Genomic DNA, 24679 nt, shown 5'->3' with positions numbered 1-24679 from the left:
TTTACAGTGCTGGAATTAAGGGCATGCTGATGGTAAGAACATCCTCGCTGCCGTTCATGAAAGCATCTGTAAAATTAGCTCCTGACTGTAGGTTTTGAGATGCGGTCCGGGAAAGTCACCTCTAGAATCTCAAACACGGCACGATAATGAAACAGATTTAGTTGTCACCAAGTGCTTAATTTGCTATGATTTTTGTAAAAGAAAATAAATGAAACGATGCCTATGATTGGGAATAGGCACAGGTAGGTGTTCTGATGCAGGTTCGCTTTAGAGAGCGTAATGAATTGTAATTCAGAGGAGTGTTAACTGCGAACCGCAGAACCTTTCAGGGGTAATAAAGTCATTACTTTTTACATTGCAGCCACCTTCAAAAGCTTTATACGTGCCATTAGATATAAATCAAGTCCCATACATATATATCTGCATCACCGGTACAGATACACACGCCCGTGTTTCGCGCAGGGACACGTGCACGCCTGGCACAGGCAGCCCTGCGAGCGGCTTGAGCCCAGGAGCCGCCGCTGTTTGTCACCTGCGGCTGAGTCCCCCGCCATCGCCACGTCCCGCATCTGCTCCAGCACCCTGTCCCGGCAGCCGCGGGGCGCATCCCCGTGCCGATGGATGAAAGGAGGAGAGCGGAGGCCGCAGGGGGCCGAGCGGCGGCGGCGGGCGGAGCCGGGGGGCGGCTGGCGGGAAGCTGAAACCATCCCACGGCGGAGCAGCTCAGCCCCGGCCCTTGACAGCTCCGCCGGTGCGCGGTCGGGCTCGCCCCACCAACCTCGGCAGGTTCCCGCCGAGCCCCGATCCCGGGCGGCCGCGGCTCTGGCCGGCAGAGTCTCCCTTACGGCGGCGGGCAGCTCCTCGTTCCCCCCGGGCTCTCGTCCGGCGCTCCGCTCCGGCTGTCCGCCGCCGTCCCGGGCACGGTTACCCCCTCGCACTCCCTTCGCAGCCGCACTTTACTCCGCACGCCCGTTCGCCTCCTGAGCTTATCTCTACCGCAACCTGATCCCTCCCGGTGCCGGCAGCGTCCGCCTCGCTCCGGGTCCTTTCGGCGAAGTTGCAGCCGCCGCCGCATCCTCCCAACTCCAGCCACTTCTCGGTGCCTCCTGCCGCCTCGCCTCCCCTCTCTCCCGCCCTGCCCCGTTGCCAGCCCGCCGCCCCGCAGCCGGTAGCCCCACGTTTCCCTTTCGTTGAGAGCCCGTAGCTGCGGGCAGGGCTCGGAACGCCGCCGGGGGAGGAAGGGGGTTCCGGGGCTGGCGGACGCCAACGGCCCGCGGGGAAAGCTGCGAGGTCTCGCCGCCCTCCGCTCCCCCCCGCGCCCAGCTCCTGCAGCTTCTCCCGTTTCTGTCGCTTCCTCGCCCGCCAAACTCCGCTCGCCGGTCCCCCGCCCGCCTCGGGCCAGGGGCCGCCGCTCGCCGCCGAAGTTTCTCGCGGCCCGGCCCGAGCTCCCGCCGCCCCCCAGCTCCCCGCGGGGCCGCCACCGCCGTCCCCCGGGGACGGGCCGCAGCTCCCGGGAGGAGGGGACTCGGCGGCATCGAGGAGGATGGGGGGGGTGGGGGGGGCCGAGCGGGAAAGCGGGGAGCCGGATGCCCTCCCCCCCCCCTGCTTTTTGGGTGGTCTCCGGTCCTAGTCCTACCTGGCTTCCCCCAGCTCTCCCACCTCCTCGGCACAGCCCGCGGCCAGCCTGCCCCGCAGCCCTCTCTGCCCGGCTCTGGCTTCACAGATGTGTTTGCTTTTCCAGCGGGGGTGTGCGTGCGAGAGCTGCCGCTGCCTGCCTGCCTGCTCGCTTTCTCCCGCTCCTTTTCCTCCCTCCTCTCTCCCCGTGTGCGTGTTTAATTTTCCCCCCTCGCCCCTCTCCGGGTCCCCTCTTGCATCCGCTCCTCCGCGGCCACTCGCGGCTTCGGCCGCCGCCCCCTCCGCCCCCGGCTCCATTCGGCAGCGTGCACCGGGTGGCCGGTGCACCCCCCCCCCCGCCGCGCCCCCTCCCCTCTCCCCCCTGCGATCACTGTCCATTGGCTTGTCCTGCTCTCTTTTTCATGTCCAGCCCCTGATGAGTGTCCATTGGTGTTGCCTTCGCCTTCCCTCCTCCCCTCTCCCTGGCTTGCCCTGCCCATGTTTTGTATGTCTCTGTCCATCCAGGCTCCTGACGTTCAAGTTCGCAGGGACGTCACGTCCGCACTTGAACTTGCAGCTCAGGGGGGCTTTTGCCATTTTTTTCATCTCTCTCTCTCTCCTTCTCTCTCTCCCTCTCTCTCTCCCCCTCTCCCTCTCTCTCTCTTTTTTTTCCCTTGCACAAAAAAAAAAAAAAAAAAAAAAAAAAAGCCATGACTGCTATCCCACAATTCATCTTCCCTGCGCCATCTTTGTATTATTTCTAATTTATTTTGGATGTCAAAAGACATTGATGAAGATATTTTCTCTGGAGTCTCCTTCCTCTCTAACCCGTCTCTCCCGATGTGAACCGAGCGACTCACAAGCCACCGAAGCCACCAACCCACCATGTCGCGCCGCAAGCAAGGCAAACCCCAGCACTTAAGCAAACGGGAATTTTCACGTAAGTAACCCGGAGAGCAATTTATTTAATTTCCCCTTCACGGATTTAATTTTTAATTCGAGCGAGAGCAGGGGAAAAAATAATTTAAAAGTGAGAGCGAGTCGGAGAAAAAATTAACTCGGCGCCGGCTCGGGATTCTCAGCATTCCGGTTAATTTCTCCCTCTCTAATTTAATCACCTTGATGACTTTTCTTCTGTTTCTGTCCGTGTCCCTCACCCGCCGGCGCGCACTTCGATGCCCCGCTCCGCGCTCGCCTCCCGCTCTCCGCGCTCTTTGGCGGCAAGAGCGGCAGCTCTCGCCCGGCACCGGGAGAGGCGCGGGCGAGGTACGGGGCTGCCGGGGGCACAACCGGCCGAAAGTGGGAAGAAATTCCTGCGGGAGCGGCGGGCTGGACGCCGGACACCGCGGCGGCCGGGCGGGCGGGATGTGCGGGCGACCGGAGCGCGGAGAAAATCCAGCGGTCGGAGCCCTCCGGGCTGCCGGCGGGCTCGCCCCCTCGCCCCGCGGCGCCCTCCCGGGGTTGGGGGGGGGGGGGGCGCACAGCCGAGCCGGGCCGCCTCCCTCGCCTCCCTTTTGTTTCCGCCGCGGGGTGCGGGGTGGCCGTCCCAGCGCCCCCCGCTCCACGCCGCCCCGGGCCGGCGCCGTGCGGGGCTCCACCGCCCCGACCTCGCCCCGTGCCCTCCCCGCCGCCGCTCCGGCTGGGGCTGGGGCGGGGGACGGCACCGGGCGGCGAGGGAGACGAGCCGCGCCGCGCCGGCTGGGATTCCCTGCTCGCCCTCGCCTCGCGTTCTCCCGCTCGCTTACTATTTTTTGGAAGATTTTCAAAAAAAAAAAAAAAAAAGTGGAAGTGGATTTTGATTGGGAAAAATCTCGTGTCTGAATGTTTACAAGCACCGCGTGTGCGGGGAGCCTCCTGCCAACAAACACAGGCGAGAGCGAGCCCGGGCTGAGCACACGCGCGCACACACGCACGCACACACACACACACACACACACACACACACACACACACACACACGCACACACGCACTCGCACCCTCACACCCGCGAACGGCCCTTTCTCGCCGCCGCATTTCAACCCCAAACCAAATCCGCTCTCCCTGGGAGAAAAAAAACAAACCCCGAACCCCACCACACCGTTCGCAACAAAAACTCTCCGGCTCCCTCCGTCCCTCCCTCCAGCCGCTACCACACACGCCACGGCTAGATGCGAGATAAGCGGGAGCGCTCTTAGCACAACAAAAGGCAACTCGAGCTGGAAAGGTTTGGGGCGAGGGGGGTGGGAAGGGAGAAAAAAAAAATCCTCTTTTCCTCGGGGTGAGCCTGGGGGAACGGGAAATGCTGCATGCTTTTCCTCACTCCTTTTCCCCCACTTTCTTTATTTCTTCCCTTTTCAATCTCTCATTACTCCCGGCGGGATTTGTTCCCTCCCAGGGATGGCAGAAAACCCAGGGCCGTTTCTTCCTGCCAGCCATCCCCGGCTCCCTCGGCCCTTCGCAAAACCCCCCAAACTTTCCGCCGCGATTTCTCTTCCCTCACGGCCGCCCAGACACTACAGCCAGGTTCGCACATGGAGCGAAGGAAGCAGCATTGGCTCTTTGCAGGCGGCCGCTCTGCCGCGGGCAGGGCCGGCTGTGGCTCTGCCTGCCCAAAGTTTGCCCTAAATCCCGGGGGCTGTCGGGGGCTCAGGCCGTCCCCCCGGCCCCAGCCGTTTTTCCGCTTTCTCCGCTACTTTTCGGAGAGGTTTTATTTATTTTTTTTAATTTTTAAAATTATTTTTTCATTGCCCGGCTGATGGAGTGCAGCATCACTGGCTTATGGGGATGGGGGCCCCCCCTGGAAATGGGGTACGGGGGGTGCTTTTCCCGGGCAGCCGTGGAAGTGGGGTGCGGGGAACGGGGATCGCGGCGGGACCGGAGGACGGGGTGGGGGGCTCCGACTCGGCGGGCGGGATCCCCGCGGCTGCCGCTCGCCGAGAAACCCGCGGGCCGGCGCGGAGTGCCCGCACGTGCGGGGTGGGAGCGGCGGCCCGGACGGGCCCGGGGGTTCCCTCCGGCGAGAGCCGGCCCGGCGGTGGGGAGGGGGGTGTGGGTGGGCCGGGAGCTGGGCGGGGGGGAGAGGGAGGCCGGGCCGGGGGAGCGGCGCGCCGGGGATGCGGCGGCGGGGCCGGGGTCGGGGCGACGGAGGCGGCGGGCGGGCTCCGTGCCCGCTTCGGTCGCTAGGAGGCACAGCGAGATCAAACAACCGGGCAGCCCCGCGAACTTGAACCTGGCCGGCTCCTCCGCTGCCTCCCGGCCGGCGGGAGGGGGAGGGTGCCCAGCTCCCTCCCCTCCACCCCCCCACGCCCTCCTCGCTCTTCTTTGTTCTTAATTTTGCGCGGAGTTTTGCTTGCTCCGGGAGGCAGTGGCCGGGGGGGGGATGCTCGTCTTTCCCCTCCCCGCGTTTCCACTCCCTCCCCATAACGTGTTGGCGGTTCCCATTGTACCCCCAAGTCTCCTTTTCCTTGCACCGCGCGATCCAAAGACACAAATTTGGGATTAAAAAGCCCTTCTCCATCCTTTCCACGGTACGGTGCGGGGAAATGCCCCGGCAGCCCAACAGCATTGCCCCGCGGGTATTTCTCCTCACCGTACTGTGGCACCCCCTCCTCTAGGCCCTATCACCCCCAGTACCTCCTTTCTCCCGGCACTCCAAAATCCATCCCGCTTTTGCCCGTGCGGTTGTTTTGGTGACTGGAAACGGGGAAAAAGGGGGGAGTAGGAGGGTGAAGGGGGCAAGCTGAAAAGACATGTTGGTGGAAGGGCAATTTGCATGAAAAATAGAGACGGATGATTAGGGACCCAGGCAGGGAATTTTGATTGCTCCAGAACTAAATGATGCATCCTGCAAATCGGAGGCAAGACCAGGTGAATTGTATTCCGGTGTTTTCTTTGTAATTCTGGTATTTTATATTATGTTCTAAAAGTAGCAGTAATAGTAAAAAAAACCCCATATTTTTTTGCTGTCTCTGACTCCATCAGGAGCCAAATGTTTTGCAGTGAGCACAGTGCCAGCCGTATTTCAGACATTAGTATATAATTCTTGTTAATTAGCAATAATTTACGTTAAGAGCATAGAAAATGTTGAGGTTACAGGTTTTATATCTGTACATTTGATCATCTTGTTATTTTCAAGAACTTTGCCTCCTATAAAATTAATTAGGTGAAATGTGGAGGTGTAATCAGCAACCTCTGAATTACCACTTCATTTCCTGGTTTTGATTGTAAATCAGCCCAGTCTGTACAGACTTTTAGCAAAGTCTATTTTTGTACAGTGCCACTTTTAACTGTCTGGTGTTGAAGCAGCGGGTTACCTTCCCCTGCTAAATAATAGTGACAGCGTCAGAAAGGAATCAGGCCGCGGGAAAACATTATAATTGAGTCATGGTTATGCACAGCTCCTTGCTAAGCCAGTTGTTGTAAGGGGAGCACGGGTGGTTTTGTGTCTTTTTGCTGCGGAGAGTCGGCGAGCTCGAAGTTAAGATTCGCAAAATACCTTTGTCTGCGGCGAGCTACCGGTGGAATTAGTCCTGCAATAATTTACTCCCTCGCTCCGAACGCAAGGAATGGCTTGGGGAGAAGAACGCCGTGGCTGGCAATCCCGCAGAAACACCCTGCTCCTCTCTGCCGGCTTCCCGAGGAGCGTGAGACGCACGTTGTGCCTCCTCTCCTGTCAGTCTGTAAGTTTAAAAGAAAGCCCCAGCGATTAAGACATTGTTTTTATTAATACGAATGTAACCTTCATATTCCTGTGGTTGACCTTACGTTAAATTAGAAGTAGTACTAGAGGCAAGAAATGATGGACTGGATCCCTGTGTCCTAGTTGGAGCTGAGGTACGGCGAGGTAGTGTGCTCTTTCAATATTATTTTACGCAGCACAACTGGGAGCTACTCCAGATCTTCTTCCTCAATATGCAGCCTAGGTAGGGTTGAAATAAATTTAACCTGAGTTCACTGGATTTTTGCACTTTATCAAAATCAGTTCCAATATTGTGCAGTCAAATTAAAATCTATTTTTTGATTCTCTGTGGCTTTAAGTTCATTAAATGTGAAATTGGCAGCCAGCTAAAGAAGGTCAGGCTGATTAACTGTTTAGGAGTTGTATTCTGTCTCACTTACATTACCTGGCAGTGTTCTGAGGTGGGTTGTATTTGTAGTACCCTCTCCTCCTGCTCGCTGCTGTTAGGGTGTGTGTAAGTGTTGCGCAGACAGAGGAACACCAACACGCTGCTGGTATTTATTTTTTTTTCCCCTTGTGAAAGGCAGTGCTGATGGAGACTGTACAGAGATTGCCAAGGTATTTCTCTGCAAATTTAATGTAAAAAAAAAAAAAGGCAACAGGAAAGAGCCGAGTCTGCCTCGTTAAAGCATCCACGGGCGATTCTGTGAACAGAAATAGCCTCATAATGAAGCTTTTTGGAGCTCATTCAGAAAATTTGTCAACTTTGACAACGCTAGGCAAGGTATTTTGAGTTTAAAGAAGGCGCTTCTCACTCTTGCGAGGAAATGTGGCAGTTGCTTGGCCAGACTGATTTTTAGATGCTGAAGGCCACCAGTGTTAACACGTTTCAAGATAATTTAGGCATTCCCTTATTTCAGGATTAAAAAATGCAAAATGACTGATTGCCTTATTTTCTTTAGTAAAAAATATCCCATCCAGCTAATATCTCTGAGTGTACTTGGTGGTGAATTTGCTGTTTATTTGGATCCTGATGAGTAGTTCAAAAGTGAGAGATGCCTCCCCCTGCCCTACAGGCATTTCTTCTGCATTTTATCATTTTTATCATTTCGGTTTTCTGCCATATATATGTGTATATATATATATATATATATATATATCTGCCTTGTACCCTCACCCTTCCGCCCCCCATGTATAACTACTGCCTTTAGGATTTTTTTTAAATTGGAAGCTGCAAATGGGCTGATGGGGACAATGACACAGATCCACGCCTTTGCATCTGCACGTGTATTCTGAGGGCTGGATGTGCCCGCGTGTCACTGCCTGGGTGCGTGTACCCATGCAGGCTGGCTCTACCCCTCTTCTCTTTTACAGATGTGCACACTTTACCTGCACGGCCTGTGCGGAGAATGTGCAGTGTCTGTGTGTACTGAAACACCTTCTGTCTACACTGTTTCTGAATTTCAGAAAGTGGGTCTTGTCTGGCTGCTGAAAGATACACACCCATGTGTGTGAGAGTGTGTGCAGTGCTTTTAGCCTTGAATTCATGTACATAAATAATATATTCAGCAATAAAACACCATATTCCCTTCCTGTTGTAGTACCACAAGAGTTTTGTAGTGTATTCTTTCAGCCTATCCATTTAATTTTAGCACTGGATCGTTCAAGAAGTCAGAAATGTGCTCTTGTGTAGGAACACGGAGCCAGTTGCAGTGCTCACCCTCCTAGTTCTGAATGCTGCAGCTGCTCCTACAAAATCTCTTCCCTGTACCTGATGAATCCCTGTCCCGAGCTGACAGCCGTATTGCATGAGTTGGTTTGGGGGGGAGCAGGTGGACTCCAGAGCGGGGTGTAATATTCATGAAGAGGGGACTCGGTGCGTTCCTTCCCCCGCACCCAGTGCCTTTCCCGAGAGCGCTAACCATTCTCCCTTTTGTTTCTCAAACTGCAGCCGAACCTCTTGAAGCCATTCTCACTGATGACGAACCTGAACATGGCACATTGGGAGCTCCGGAAGGGGACCACGACCTCCTCACTTGTGGCCAGTGTCAGATGAACTTTCCGTTGGGGGACATTCTTATTTTTATTGAGCACAAACGGAAACAATGCAATGGCAGTCTCTGCCTAGAGAAGGCTGTGGATAAGCCACCTTCACCCTCACCAAGTGAGCTGAAAAAAGCATCCAATCCTGTGGAGGTTGGCATCCAGGTTACGCCAGAGGATGACGATTGTTTATCAACGTCATCTAGAGGAATTTGCCCTAAACAGGAGCATATAGCAGGTAAATTAAAGCAAGGAGAAGTGTTTGTGAGTTTATTTCTGTTTCTGTTGCAACGTAGCGTGTTGGCAGTCGTGAGCTGCCGTGTCTGTGTGTTGTGCTCGCCATGAGGGCCAGGGTGTCCGTGCCCTCCCTGCCTCGGGTTAGCGGTGTTTCCTGGTGCCTGTGCAGCGGCAGGAGCAACAGGCACGTGCCGTGCCAGCCGGTGTTTCTGGCTGTATTGTTTGAGGCCACTCTCGTGATTTGCCTGCATTGTAGTCACCGTCTCCCGGTGTCTCTCTCCTGCTGGAGCGCCGTGGGAGGAGGGTTCCGAGGCTACCGTGTGAGAAAGCGAGGAGCTTTTGAGTCTTTGGCAAAGTCAGGGGTGAAAGAGTTAACTGAGCATCCGCCAGCCTTGGTTCCATATTGGCTGTCAGCGTATGGACTGTAATTAAACACAGCCCCATGGCAAAGTGACACCACCGACCTTGACTTTAAGATGCCATTTTCGACTGGCCAGGCCAGAGTAGAGAGGGCAGTTGCTGAAGCGCACAGACATGCTTATTCGAAAAGTTTAAGGGCATGTTGGAAATTTCAAAAGGTTGGTTTGACAGGAAAGGCTGCTCTCTGCAGCCTGCCTCCTCAGCCAAATGATAAATGCTTCGCTGTGCTCTCTCTTGTCTCTGATGTGGTTTTGACAGATGTATCTTGATTTTGTTTGCGGTTTACACAGCCACATGTCAGCTGTACAAATGTCCAAGGCAGAGTTCTGTTTTGTGCAACAAACAATATGAAATGTAATTTTAAAAAAGAAAAAATGGTAAATAATTCCATTTCATACCATATTTTTTTTTTAAAATCAGAAAGCCATTGGCCACGCAGATATTTTCACAAATGATGTTAAAAAAATAAAAGCGTACCATGTGAAAGACACAGCCCTGGGAGTGTAACAAGGCACACTCCGCTTTTAAAACCCTACTAGTAAACGAAAGTACTGCCCATTTGCACTGACTGTTTCAGATCACTTCAAACCACGCCATTGCTGCCAGTCGAAAAAGGCGAGACCACAGCATATCAACCCCAACAAATGCCTGAACCAGTTTCAAACTCTCCCTCCAGTGGTGTTTGGGATGTGGCACTGCTGGTGCCTCTCTTCGGGGAGCCCGCAGGACCGCTTGGGGTTGTCGGAGGCGCAGTACATCATCACATGATGTGCTGGAGCTTGTCTTGGGCTTGCTTTGGCCACAAAGTTAAACCATAATAGGGCAGTAGGTGCTGGGAGGTTCAGCGGGATCCTCCCTCAGCCTTCCCTGGCCTCCAAGCCAGCCACCAAACCGTGCTGGAGAGCTGCAGTTTTGGAGGTTTTGTGGTGGCAGCAGATCCATGTCAGTGCATGGGTGTCTGCCTGTGCACATGCGTGTGTGCAGAGCCATGCACGTGCACATGCAGATGTCATGTGAACAAGTGTGTGCTGTTTCTGCAGAGTAATTGGGCTACTCCTTGGAACACGAGTATCTGCATTTAAGAGGAGACATGAGCTCAGCTACTGCTAAGCTACATTTTGAATGAGACTTAAAGTCCTCCAGTAATTCTCCACATTGCACTTCCCAGACATGGATGCTAAAGGTGAGGTTTCTTTCCCTGAGTGGTAGAGGGCAGTGCCCATTTCCATTTGCTGCCTGCAATCTGACGGAAAGCGAGCAGAAGTGTAGGGCATGATTAATGAAGCAGGAGCCTGGTGGAAGGGATTTGTAGTCTTCCAAGCTCTGGAGCCATACTAAATCACCAAATATGGAGGAGCGGTGGTATGATGTAACGCTGTATTTACGTACGGCGCTGCTCCGCTCAAAAGACAAAACACAGTATCTGTCAAGCAAGAATTAAACATGCTCTTGTCCCCTTGGTCCCAGATAGGTCCCTGGGCTGGAGGGATGGCCACGCTGAGGAATTCTGCAGGAGGGGGAGCCTCCTCTTTGCTCTGGCACTCATTTGGCGTGGAAGGCTCAGCAAGCCAAGTCTCGCTTTGGCATGGCGCAGGTGACGCCAAGCAAGGAAGATTTGGGCTCGTGCGCTGTCACAGGGCTGTGAATTCAGAAAGGGCTGTGGTTGTAACTGACTGTAAATGCTTCACTGAGCAGAGGCAGTGGCTGAGGACAGGGCCACAGTGGCAGGGCCTGATGCTGCTCGCTTTTACACATAGGTGGGCTTGACTGGGAGCAGGCTTGGTGCCGTGCAGGAGGGTCCACGGAGCAAGCTGTGAGCGTGTCCTGAGTAGAGATAGAGTTCTGGTTGTCAGGGCTCTTCTGCCCCAAGGTTTCTGGTTGTGGTGCCCGGCCATGCCTGTATGGATGGGAGGTCCAATAATGCAGGTTCTCTGCACCTGCCTCCCTGGCTGGGCTGGAGACAAGCAGCGCTGGGGTCCCTTGGTTCTTCCTGTTGGTTGGAAATGCAGCCTGGCTTTGGGAAAGGGAAAAGGTGAACCATTAGTTACACCGTCTTGTGCTGTTCCTCCCCTTTGTGTTTTCATCTCCTTTTTCAGTTGGATGAGTTAATCTCCCTCACGTCGCAAGGAAGTGTGATGATAGCTGGAATGACCTATTGCTTGTATCCTGTAATTTGAGGAGTCCAGCAGTAGAATTTCCAGTGAAGGTCTTGGGGCCAGAACTGTGAAGTTCAGGCTTCAGAAGGCCTCTGCAAAGAACCTCAATATCTTCTAATTCAGCTATTCATTGCTGATTTCTTTGCAAGAATGCAAAATGCAAGATTTTAGTGTAATTAAGGGGAAAAAAAAAAGATAGAGGCTGCCTTTGGAAAAATACACAGAACTTGGGGAAGTGATTCTTTCTGCTAAGAGACCATAAAATACATATTTTGTAGCAGTATAAAAATGTTCCAAATCAGTTGTGAGGCCAGAAGAAATGTTTCAGATCAGCCCTGGATACAGAGGTGCTGTGGGTGAGCTCTGGGTGCAGTTTTTTCTCTGCCTGCAGTTTTGTAGTCAGTAAGTTGGGGTGTTAAAGTAAAAGAGAATCTTAAGTAATGGTTAAAGATCTACAGACAGGAAGGAGGCAGCAACTCATTGAAATGCAGGAAGAAATGATGTCTGTTTTAACTAGTTAAGCTGCTTTTTATCTTGCTGTTTTCCAGAGACAAGGATGAGGGCAGGAGCTTATAGGTGTGTGCAACCGGTGCAGCAGCTGCTGTGGAATCCATATAGGTGCAGGCATGTGTCCATACCTGGCTCTTCCATGTGGGTGTCTGCCTTCGCACAGCTCTGCCTTGCTATAAAATTTTGAGTGATGCTGATCCAGCACTGGAGCTGAAATGCCATAAATTTAACTGAAAATTAATAGGATATGTTGTGTGGGTCCAACGAGGCAGCTTTCATCAATATGTATGTCAAAGCCTCACCACCAGATACTGGCAGCCCGTGATTTGCAGTGAGGGCAACGGCAGGGCTTTAGTTATCCGCTCTCGTATTTTACAGTAGGGGGAAATATTAAGTGAAGTATCTGGAGATCAGTGAATGTAAAATCGCTGTTCACTTATTGAAAAGTCTGAGGAAATATTTATTGCCCGCCCATGTTAGGTTTTGATGGTTTGTTTGTTGAATGTATAAATACGAGGGAAGTAATGAAAGGTTAGGGTTTGGGTGAAGAAGGATCTTAAATGTTACTTGGATGCAGTTGGGGGAACACTTTCGGGGTCCTGCTGCAAATTCCCTTGTATAATGCCGAGTGTGGATCCGTGGATGCTCTATTTACTGTACAAAGAGGAGAGGAGGAGGGGAGGTCATTTTTACTGCTCGAATCCTATATTCTCAAGCTGCTTGTGACATTCAAGTAAAATGCGTGGGAAAATAATGTAAGAAATCCTTCTTTCTGCTGCAGTCGGGGGAAGGTGAACCATCATTTGGTTCTAAATTTCAGACTGAGTATATTTGATTATTACAGTTCTCAGGTGGTAAGGTCTTTAAGCAGAAATTTTCTTGGGCTGTTACTAGTAGTTGCCGTAATAATTCTGTAGGTTGTGATTGTAGATTCCTTGTTTTGTTTTGTTCTGGAGACGAGAAACTACTGCTGTCTGCAGTGAATAGTTAGTATTGCATCTGGACAATAAGATGAAATATTAAAGAGGAGGGGAAGAAAGACTATGGGAAGATTTTGAAGTCAAATTTTGTCTGCTTTCCCCATACAAAGAAACAGAGAGAGCAGGCTGGGTAAAATATTGCAGGCAGGAGAAAATAGTGAGAGTGCTACCCAAAGGCTCCTGCTCCTGAGATTTGGGGCGCTGCGTACAAGCTGTATTTGTAAATAAGACAGAGAAAGGTTGTGAACCGGCAGCTTGGTGTTTTGTCAAAGTACAATGTCAGAGAAACTCTTTCTAAGACAAATTGTAAATAGAAACGCCACGATGATTGCATGATTGAGCTCTAGAAGTGTCTTGCAATTGTTAGCATTGTCAGAAGACTTTTGAAAGCTTAATTAAAGGCGGTGGCCTGTGTGGCTGTGAAATTTACTTCTTGGGGGGGAAAAAATGTAAAAAATGTAGGGATCAAAAAGTTGCTCTAATGCTGCTCGCGCAGGGATACAGAGAAGAGTCAATAGTTTCCCTGCCTTCCCTGTTGCCTTTTATAAATAACGTTTTTTGAAGAAGCAAGCACGTGACACCAGTATCATCCTTTGTACGAGGTAAAGATTGTGTTAGTTTTCCTATTCCCTGCTGTTCCAGACAGTTAATGTAAAAATGGCTCTTTATTGGAAACACAAATATGAGTTCACTCGAAGCACAGAAGCAGTTCTCCTCTGCCTTCCAGGGGAGCATCACAGTGTTGTGGTGCCCTGAATATTTCTGGTGGTTTTTTTGTTCCCTGGAAATCAGATCTTCTGAGAGGATGAGAAACATATTTTGTGTTCCTTCTCCTATTGCACGGGACACTGAATTGTGGTGCTGTTCACGAGCAGAAGGATCACTGCATCCAAAATGCTGGTGGTTCAAGAGGCAGCCGGGCAGATGTTAAACTCCAGTATAGATCCTGAAAGGTGCATGTTGGCATCAGTTGCTGAAAAGCTTTGAAAATCATGCATGTAATAAACGTGAGGCTCTGCGTGGAGAGTCCCGACAACGAATGCTGGGTGATGGAAACTGAGGCAGGGAGTAAATTAAACACCTTCTAATTAGCCCGGTGGGAGAAGTCAAGTCTTCCCTAAACATTCCCATAATTTGGTAATGCTTCTTTTAAAGAGGACGAGGCCTATTAGCATCACCCCGTTTTGTATATGCATCCCTCAGCCCACGAGCTCTTTCTTGTTCTGTTCAAATAATAAAGACGATTAAAGAGGCTTGTGAGGCACTGTCAGGCAACGGGAGTGGAGCCTCCAGTTGTTTGCCTGCATGCATCCTCATTACGGAAATATTTTCAGACAAAATTCCAGCTTCAGTCTGTTTTTATATCCACCAGTACCAGCTTTGTGCAATAAAAGGCATTTAGCATCAAGCTGGACATGGCCTGGCACAGTGCCACTTCTGGGTGTTTTTTTTTTTGTTTGTTTTTTTGTGGGTTTTTTTTTTTTTTTTTTTTTTTTTTTTTAGCTAATCGCTGAGTATCTCTCATTGCCTTTCTCCTTGTGATTTTTTCGGGTCATGATGCTGCCTGGGATGTCGCGAGTCCAAGGAAGTCCAAGACTCTTCTCCCAGTGGCAGGCATTTGAATGCAACTTCCGTCCAGGAATGCTCCGTTTTATGTGTCAGCTACTGGGGTTCTGTACAAGTCCATTAAACACATTAAATACATGTATTTAAATATATTAAGACTTACATATATATATATATATATATATATATATATATATATATATATATATGTTCATACTGGTAGCATGGCCCTAAAATTAACCATTGGGTGGATTTCTCTTTTTGTTTTTCCGTTGGGCAAACGAACATAATTTTGTCTCTCTGTGTACATAGACAGTAACTCCAGTCTGACACCTGGTGACATTGAGCATAGCAGGTTTGGGCCCATGTAGGTAGGCACCAGTACATGGATTGCTGTGATTTATGGCATACTTTTAAGAATAACAGGCACATTAATGAACCCACAAACCACCCAAGTGGTTGGGATGATCTCATAATGAATTTCCATGAAACACAGTTTGCTCTGAAGGGCCCCCATCTTGGGGTAAGCTTTGCTCTGCCAGATGTGGATCAAACACTTGCAGGAACTGGACCAGTGGCTGTGGACCCCTAGGATGAGCAGACCAAGTGCTCACATTATTCAAACCTTCCTGTGTTAATGCCAAACGCATTTTGAAGCCCATAAACATCCTCCCCATCTCTCTAATCAGGTTTAGTATGCAACGCATCCCACACGGGGTTCAGCCAGTTTGTTTTCCAACCTTTATTGGCCAGCTGCACTCGCTGTGCATCTTTAAAATATTTCAGCAAGGTTTTTTTTTGCTCTTCTATCACCGGGGCTGGTAACTTGGTGGCTCATTCTTCATTCGGAGGTGGCATTGCCTGGGGTTGGCGAGGGAAAGGTTTGCGGTGTGGGGTGTGGCGAGGTCAGTCCTGATCCCAGCAGGGAATTTGTGTTCTTCATTTGCCTTTACAATCGGAGCACAGCTACTGTACCTTGGAGCAGCTCTCAGGTGTGAGCTCAGATGGGCGCATGTAAATGTCCTGTCAGATGCAATACAGGAATACTAATGTTTCCTCAGCACCACACTATAATAAAGCTGTACACAGCCAGCTTAATATGCAGCTGGGCTGGGGAATTGTATAAAACTTCGATAGCCCAGTGTGAATGACAGCGGTGGAAAAAAATATTCAATATGCCACAGTTTGCATTCTTGTTTGCCTTTGATCTAAAGCAAAATGAAAGCATCCTCTTCTTTCCCTTCTCGTTGTGAATAGGTGTCCTTCCTGTGCAAAATTGGATAGTAAGTAAGAAAAGAAGACTAAGTATGGGGCACGGTGCAGAATTATTTGAAGCACATTAACTTCAGCCCACTGGGGTTGCAATTTTTTCAAGTAGTAGCAAACATTTATTTTTTATTCTTGGGACTGTTGGCATTGCTTTTCATTCTTTTTTTTAGCAGCTGGGTCTGGTTGAAACAAAGAAAACGGAGCCACCACAGACAGGGGCTGGAGCCCCTTTTGCCCCCTGGCTTGGGCACAGCCTAGGGCTGTACATCCTCCTCGCAGAGGTTTCATTTGCATCTTCTTATGTGTTCGAATCTTCAGCTCCATCCAAAGGTGTCTGTTTTTCAGTGTGGTTGTGTTTGAGGATTTTTAATAATATGCTCATTTAACAGAATCAACAGCTGTCCAGAGCGGTTGTAGTAAATCCACAAAATGCACAAAGAAAAATACATACGTTCCCTGAAACGAAACACTTGAAACGAATTGGCTGCCAAAAAAAGCTGCTGAATTCGGGGTTTGCAGACAGTGCACCAAAGTGTTTCTTTCTTCTCTCTGCTTTCCCCAGAGAGCTCTCCTTGCTTGGCTGCTGCAATTCTACTGGAAGTTTTTACCTGAACAGGTTGCTGTTAAAAAAAAAAAATACTATCACTTCCCCATCTGGTGGGTACAGAGCTCAGCTACTGCTCAGATTTTTGTGTATCACACTAAATAGCTGAGGCAAGAGCAGGGCATGAGGAAAACCCAAATAACTGCGCTGCCGACAAGGAGGGGAGGCTCAGTATCCCTGGGAAATAACTATCAGGAAAAACAGTGCTTCCTCTCTGCTCTTCAAGGTAGGCATTGTCAGGGTGCTTCAGAGGGTGCAGGATTCCCACTGGAGTGGGTGTGCTAGTGGAGGGAGATGTGGGGAGCTTTGGTCAGTCAGAACCCGAGGACGTTTCTGCTTCCACCCTCCCTTGCTTTGCCTAAATGCTGAACAATTACACCTACAATTTGATCTTAGCTGCAGATAGAAAAACCTCTGCCTAAATAAACAATGGAATTACTGCTGAACAACAAAGGCTCAAAGAAGAGCCCTGCCTTTAGTGGTGTTATTGTTGTTGTGTATAATAATATTATTACTATTGTTATTATTACTTCTATTACTACAGCTTTTTAAAATTACGCATTGCAGTTCCTTGTTCCTTTAGGAAGTAAGGAGTTTAATTTTGCCTTAATTGTTTGCTTAATTGATATATCAGGTAGGGAAATATAAAATGCAAAAATAAAAATGTGTTGTGTTGTATCCCCCCTACCTCTCCACCCAATATTCGCAACAATTAATTTGTTACCCAGCATTACTTTGCTTCAGTGTCGCAGCTGGTTTTTTTTTTTTTTCCCAGACATTGAGTGAATCATCTGGGTTTTGTAGCATTTTAGCTACTGAGTTTATTCTTTGTGGAGTAAGAGAATAGATCAACAAAACTGTCATTCTTTAGCCAGGGCATCATGAGTGCACGGAGCAATTACTGTGTGAGGGTGGACAGGGGCTTTTCCCTGTGTTCCTCTATTCCTGATGCAGATTTTCGTGTTTAGGGAAGAGTTGTTGTGCAATGAGAAACAGTAGTCTGGAAGCCTTGTTCTCTTTGAGGAGCTAGAACACAGTGGGATGCATTTGGAAAAAGAGATAGAAGCTGTATTATTTTGTAATAAACTATAAACTGTCCTATGTTAAATTTGTGTTACGTTAGAAAAAAATCAATAAGGAAAAATTAAATTCTGATAAAGATACTCTTGGATCTTAGAAAATAACTACTGTCCTTTTAACTAAAACATTTGAGGAGCTTCAAAGAGTATGTATTTCTTCTGATCTTAGAGCTGTGTGACTGGTAACAGGGAAAAAAAAAATCTTATTCTACATACAAGTGGATTGCTTAACAAGTCAGCACAGACACATACTTGTTTGTACCATAGAGATAAAAATTCCTGTATAAAAATAATTCAGTTGCTGACAGCAGGCATTGTGCTGGGGCTGCCTCTTTTGTGTTGGCCGGGGGTCAGGGACCACGGCTCCCACTTTCTGCCGGGGTGGGGGGGGAAGCTGTCGTCGCTTGCGGGAGCTTGGAAATAAGTTAATTATTTTATTTTAGGGAGTGCTCAGAGCCCAGTAGTGTGGTTTTTACATCTCTGGGAACAGAAAGAAGTGGGGGGAAAAAATCTAATGGGGACATGACTTGAAGGCAGTTTGGGAGACGTGGCCTTCAACAGCTCGGCGGCCCAGCAGTAGTTTCTAAACTTTTGAATCTAATTCTGATTTATGCTGTCACATCCCATGCTGGCCTTCCCTGGACTCTTCTTCTGTGAAGTAATGTTGGTGCTGGGGGGAATTGCTTAAAACTGGGGACTTGTGGCCAGTCCAGATGTTTGCTGTTGTGGCACCACGTCCTATTGTGCCCAATAAATGTTAAAAAAGTGGGGCATTAGCACAGCTCCAGGAATCATCTGTTTTGCTCTGCAGGGGTGCAGGTAGGATAAGTCACGAGGTTGGGAGAAGGCTGGCAAGGTGGGAATAGGAATTATTTCAGCTTTCATCCATCCTTTAAAGTTGGGGTGCTGGGGAGGCAGCCAGCACTTCCCCCCAGACTCCTCCCTGTCTGGCTCGCTGGCAGAAGGGTCTCCCTTACTCTGGACCCTTTGGGATGACTGGGTCAGGCCCTGGAGGAGCCAAGTTTGGGAGCGGCCGGCGGCGCTGAGCGGTGCCCCCGCAAACTCCGCGGGCTCAGCGGCTGTGGCTCTGCTCCCCGGGAGCACCGCGACTTTCTCAGTGCCACGCTCCGGTGCCGAGATCTTTTCATCCCTGCCTTTTCAATGCAGCCAGTTTCTAAAATTAATGCTGCTGCACTTTGATGAAAATAATGTTTTTATAATACATTTGCTGTTTACATGGAAGATGTGACTTGAGGGGAAAAAGGCTTTTTTTGGGGGTGGTGGAAATCTTGTTAATCTGCTCTCGGAGAACAGCACACAATACTGCCTATGAGCAAGTCTGTGCTGCTTTTGATAAATTACCATGTTTAGAGATAGGTTTGGCTCTTAAGGGCTTAGTTTTCTGAACAAAGTCCATAACAATGTTTTCTGCCTCTGTTTGTCTCCAGCCCCTTTGGCTTGACTCGGAGCCCTGTGTTTAGTTGAAGCTCCGTCTGGAAGATATAACAATTTTGCATTAAAAAAATAAGGAAATCACAGGAAGAAAAACCCTTTTGCTTTTTGGATGAATCTTACTGATAATTTGCTAAAGCTCATTTGAATTTTAAGCACTTCTTTAATCTTCAAAGGCTAAATTGCTTTATGAATATGCATGGTGTGGGCAGACTTTAGTTCATTACCTAGTTGTAAATTCTAATGACCATTAGGTCCTTGCAGTAATTGCGAATTGTTTTGCATTTTTGATTGGCCTATTAACATGTGCATTCGGCACACATCAGGCCAGCCTGTCAGGCTGCTGAAGGAGAAAAAAAAGGTGAAAATTGTTTTATAGCACCAAGATTCTTAGATTTTCAATCTTGGAAAATTGATGATGTAAAAAAATTAAAGCGGTGTTTTTTCTTCTCAAGATTGAAAGTTCACCAAGAGATTTGACATATTTAATTTACATGATGACTTTGCACTCCTTCATTAATGCAATTTGCATATGAAGCTGTTGTTAATCACTTTTGATCATGTTTTGTGTATTAGCTGCCTCAGTGGCTCTTCTCCCTCAGATGCTCCAGTAGAAAGCAGCAAAATGATGCATCTTCTTGCCAAGTTTCCTTTAGTGAATTGAGGAATTAGGAGTCTAACCTTGAGTAATTAAATATGTTCTATCAGTTCTCTTTTAATGTTAAGTACACTTGGTTGGAAGTGTAGAAGGAAATTGTTCCCATTTGGGGGAGACATTCCTTTAAAAAATAATTCTGCATGTATAGATAGAAAAAGAATTATTTTCTGCACTCTGGAGATATCAGGGCTGGAGAGAGAGGTGACATCAGGGCAGGATGTGTTGGTGCCTGGACCTTTCTCTGCCTGACCAGTGTTGAAAGCACGTGCCCCAGGCTCCATGCTGTGCTGCCCATGGGTGCAGAGCTGCTGCTGGCACTGGGGTGGTGGCCCTGCCTTTGGGGGACGCTGCATAAAGGGCAGGCAGTGCCCTGCTCGTAGCAGCAAATTGTGCCCTGCTGGCGCTGCTCCTCTTCCACTCCAGTCTCCCAGTTGCCTCATCGCAAGGAAGGGTCTTTTTCTCCTGCCTGTCCCGGCAAGGCGTTAATCATCCAACCCTGGGAGGGGAAACTGGGAGCAGCCTGGTTGGAAGCTTGCCCAGCTCTCATAACCTGCTGGGGCCTCCACGCCCGGCCAGTGCTGGAGGCCATGTGCCAGCCCTCCTGCCTGGCTGGGGCCTCACCTGGTCCCTGTCCCCTGTCCCTCACTCTGGCAGCACCACAATTCCTGGCTGTAGGATCAGGCCCTTGCCGTTGCTTCATCTCTTTGGCTGTCCAGCCTTGGTAATTGATGCTCGGCTTTGGTTGGAGAGTTTATCACTGGGGAAGAGGATGAATCGGAGGGTGAAACGGATACCCTGATTAGAGGAACTGCTTAATGAAAGAAAATAAACTGAGAGGGAAAAGGACCGTTCTGGAAGGAACAGAAGTATAATTTTAACCTTAGAGGAGACCTGCTGCTGCCCTTCCATGACTTCCACCCATACCACGCTAAAAGCGTGGTGCAGTTCAAAGTTGTTAATATTCAGCTGGGAAACAGTATCCAGAATACAAATAAATTATTAAGTGCATGAACTTTTTCGGCAGTAAGATGAACTGATGGGGTCCATCTGCGAGATCCAGGGGCTTTTTATTTGTGTGTGTCGAACGATTCTGCCCTCTCTGACTTCATAGCCTTTGGTCCCTGGCCAAGTGCATGCATAATTGATTCCACACGCGCTATCATTTTCTTGATGTAATTGCTCTAGCAAGATATGTTGAAATCTAATGGATAATTTACTGTATGAAAATGACAAAAAAGTAAACGTTCACGTTTTGCACCGGGTATGGAGAAGAGAGTGCCCTGTGTGGTGAGGGGAAACCCATGTGGACCATCTCCCATGAGCAAAGACGGGTAAATCGCTGGAGAAGTTCAGAGCAAACTCTGGAATTAATTGGAGTTTTACAACACAGGTGGAAGCAAAACAGTGGCATTGTTTGAAAACTTATTTTTTCTGGAGCAATGATTTACTTGCTTTTCTAATTGCTAGAATGTGAACTCAGAAAAAAGTTCTCTATAGAAGGCAAGAGGGGAGTATTTTTAGAAATCAGTGTGTCCTGGACTTGCTGCTCTGTGCCACAGAAGGTCCTGACACGGGTGCCTTGCCCAGCAAAAAGATCTTCTCTTCTGGCTGCTTAAATAATGCACCGAATTAAAATCAATGCATCAGTTGGGCTGGATATATTTTTAGAGATTTCAGAAGTGTATAAATATCAAGTCCACCTATAATTCTATCCCGATACAATGGAAAATATTCCACTTTAAAATTTGACATCATGTTGGTCTTTAAGAAATGATTTGTGAATCTCATTTCCTTTCCCTCTTGCTTCCCAGTGCTGGAATATTTTGTATTCCTTTCCATAATTTTTTAAAATAGACTTTTGAGGTGGTGCAGACACAAAAAACATTTTCTCATTTGCTTTCCCCCCCTGCCATGATGTTTTCAATGTACTAAAAGAAGAAAAAATATCCAAGGCAAACCCACATAACTGTAGCAAAACTGTTTCTGAGCAAGTCATAATAATGAACAACACATGATCTGAAATGTGATCAGCAAACATATACTTATGCCAAGGAATTTTTGCCATTCACGTACCAAGGTTCTGTAAATCAGTAAACTGCGGCAGGGAAGCCCCCGGCACAGCACTGTGAGGGGAGGAGCAGGAGCAGGCGCAGGAGCCAGAAGCAGGAGCAGAAGCAGGAGCAGGATGGGCTGCCCAGCAGAACTGTCTTGTTCAGAGAGCAGGGAATGGGAACAAGTTTTCTCTCTTCCACCTTCCTCGTCCCCCTCTTGGTCCACGCACCAAAATGTATGGCCTTTAAAGAGGGAAAGTGCAGCCTGAGCTATCCTCAAAAGCAAAAGCAGACTAATAAGTAGCAAAGGAATGAAATTTCATCACAACGTGTTTTATGGGATTTTTTTTTCCTTCCCCCCACCTCCCCATTTTACACAGAACCAAAATGTAAATTACTTTCTGGTCCTAATTGGATTTAATTATTTCTTTAGGAGAGGATGGGTGGGTGGGGGTGGGAATGGCACACAGCTGTCCTAACAAAGCAAAGGAGCCAGAAAACCCTCACTTTCCCCCATGCTGGCTAATAAACGGTGCAGAGGATCTTAGTGCTGGCAAGCAAATGGAGCGCTCTGTAGACCTAGGGAAGGGGTGTAAGTGCTGTCGGCAGCCGGGAGCATTAGGAAAAGGCCAGGCTAGCTGTTAAGAAGTGCCCTTAAATGGTGATTTGTGGTTTCCTATTAATTTCTGTAACTGCCCTGTGTTTTAGAGCGCACAGCCTGGTCCTTCCCTTAACCTAAACCATCTAGCCCAGATGCCTCAGCCCTGTGGTGAGACTCACCCTCATTATTGGGCTGTGAATCTCTCCAGTACCGCTCACCTGGGAAACTCCCTGTGGCATGACTGGGAGGGGATGGGAGTGGATTAGATGGGAGGGGATGGGATGGGAGTGGATTTGCCCTGCACTACATGGGGTGTTCTCTGTGCCCCCCAGCTGGGGTCTGGGGCATTTGGGTGCCAGCAGTGGGATCTGGGCGAGCTGATGCTGCTCTGTGGGTCGGTGGCACATTGTGCCTGTGGATCTCCAAGAGCTTCACAAGCTTTAATGAATGTGACCACTAACATGATTTATAGTGCGATTCATTATTGGTATTGGAGGGACTGTATTCTTATTTTGTCATTTGCTGTTAAAATTAATACACTCCATGCTGGCTATAAAAGTGTATTTGCATTTAATTGCAAGTCAGAATGAATTAGTGGATATGATTTAAAACCGAACTCACTCCCTAAAAAGAAATCTTCAGTGGGGAAGGAAAAATCAAGCTCTGCTGGATTTCTTTGGTGGACATAGGGATGGAGACAGGAGTTAGGGAGAGGAGGGGGCAGACGGGGGCTTGGCTCTTCTTTTTTTTTTAGTTCTTGAGGTTGCTTTCAGCAAAAAATGCCTTTGCCAGGAGGGGCTTAGGCAAAGTGGTCAAGCACATCTGCTCCTGGAAAGGTAGGGAAGAAAAGAGGTTACTAGTAATAAGGCAGCAGTACAAAGGGAAAATTGTACACTGGAAGCATTAGTCTCCTCGGTGGTGGTGTGGCCAGACTGGTTTAGCAGACAGGATGATAGATTGCTTTGTCAAGGGTCCCAGGGTGTGCCCTGAACTTGAAGCACTTTGTTTATCTTGAATAGAAAGGGAAAAGCACAGACATAATCGATGTCTAGTTTTTTAGGAGGGAGGAAGAGGTAGAGGAGGGAGTGAGGGGGGGGTGGTGGGGGGAGGCCCTGGCTGTGGCTCTCCATTAACAGATGAACTTGGCTGAAGTCCAGAGTTTGATGAGAGAGTGTCACAGCTCCGGAGCCGGCCAGCCTTTTCAATAATTTTCTTTTTGTTTTTTCTTAATACCTGCTGACTGTACATCAAATGCTCCCAGGTCTTTTGGCTAAAGGCAAGAAGGGGGGGGGACAAGGGGGAAAGAGACAACTCCATTTTTTCTCTCTGAACCAGTTGAGACCAGTCCCTTGGCCACGCACTCAGGTTCTATCATCTTTCCTGGCTCGCTGTTGGGAAAAAAAAGAGTTGTCGCCGTGCCAGTAACCTGAGGGCCCAGGACAGGAAAAAAAATAGGGGGTTGCTGTTCTGAGAGGCAAACTAAACTCGAGTGTGAGAGCAGGGGGGGCATGTGCATGTCTGGGAGATTTCAGAGATAGCAGGAGTTAAATTGGGGGGTGAAAAGCATCTTGCAAGGCAATGCCTGCCTGGCTGGGGAGACCAAACCCCGGGACCAGACCCAGTGCAGGTCCACAGCATGTGCATGACAGCAACCTTTTCATAGTGGCTCCCACCCATTCAAATGACTTTAGGAGAAACAAAATTAAATTGATCCCCTAGTGCAGAACTGCACTGGGTGTGAAGGTGGCCGCACTTCTAGTCTTTAAGCAGCCCTCACAGAACACTGCTGGGCCATACCCAATGTTGAGATGCTTTGTTGGATGGTGAGAACATAGACAAAACGCTGTGGTGGTGATAACAGAGACAAAAAATCCAAGATCTTTACTGGGTTACCGTTGTTTTTACTTAAAGTTCCTTGGTTTGTAAGAGGTGGATGTGTGTACATGATGCTGCAGGGATGCTCCAGGTCGGAGCTTCTTCGCAAAGCTGCCTGAGTGGGAGTGTGGGTGGCCCCAGAGTGCCTGTGACTTGGAAACACAATCTGAATTCATGGTTGTTTTGGGTATTTTAATTTTTTTGTTTCCGATTATGCCATTTCTGACAGTTGTTCAGCTACTTACCAGTCTTGGCAGGAGGCTGAGCCTGTAACGTCCTGACATTTTTGCTTTTTAACAGGCCAGTCTCATTGTGCTGGGGCAAGCAGCAGCTTAACTGCGTTTCACTGTGGCTGATTTGAATAACGTGTACTCTAGTCAAACACAAAACTCCTCAAAGGAAGAGCTTGACGCCTTGTTTCCCGTTGTGCTGATGGACGGTGGATTTCAAAATGCATGGAAAGGGCATAGCTGGGAAAACACAGGCACCCTCCTGCTGCAGAGGCCAGTGTTTTTGGAGGTGTGAAGGGTAGGTCGGAGTGGCTGGGCCACCTGCCTGTCCTCTGTCCCATTGATGCGTTCCCAGCATCGTGCCTTGCTGGGAATGACGAGGTTTGCTTGGCACTTGAGGCTTTATGTCATGTAACTGTCCCTCTTGGAAAGTGGGCACATGTCCACACATCCAGGATGGCCTCTGTTTAGTTAAAGCTTTGCCTGACCACTTTGAACCATGTGGGCATCCAGGTCTGCTAGTCCTAGTTTTCGAGGAGGCTGGGAATATCATATACTGCATTGGTTGTCTCCTCTCGTTCCCCTTCACGTTCTTAGCTAGCAGCTGGTGATGTGTGGTGCACTGAGCTCTGCTCTGTGGGAGGAAAGTACAAAGGCTGGGAAGAGGCTGTGGGAT

At 49.1% G+C, this 24679-nt stretch overlaps 1 protein-coding gene across 5 annotated transcripts in view; it reads left to right on the top strand.

The window, feature by feature from the left end:
* The first annotated feature begins 2062 nt into the window (after nucleotides 1-2062).
* The window catches only part of BCL11A (BCL11 transcription factor A), a 71310-nt gene continuing 48693 nt past the window's right edge, over nucleotides 2063-24679 (top strand). For all 5 annotated transcript variants that reach the window (XM_062490610.1, XM_062490609.1, XM_062490607.1 and 2 more), the window contains exons 1-2: nucleotides 2063-2554; nucleotides 8224-8553. In XM_062490610.1, the coding sequence (XP_062346594.1) occupies nucleotides 2500-2554; nucleotides 8224-8553 (385 nt within the window). In that variant the 5' untranslated portion in view covers nucleotides 2063-2499. The remainder of the gene's footprint in view (nucleotides 2555-8223; nucleotides 8554-24679) is intronic.

This window comes from Cinclus cinclus, chromosome 3 (assembly GCF_963662255.1).
Source record: "Cinclus cinclus chromosome 3, bCinCin1.1, whole genome shotgun sequence".
Classification (NCBI taxonomy): domain Eukaryota; kingdom Metazoa; phylum Chordata; class Aves; order Passeriformes; family Cinclidae; genus Cinclus; species Cinclus cinclus.
The sequence above is the reverse complement of the archived record's forward strand: the minus strand, read 5'-3'. Positions and strand labels throughout refer to the sequence as shown.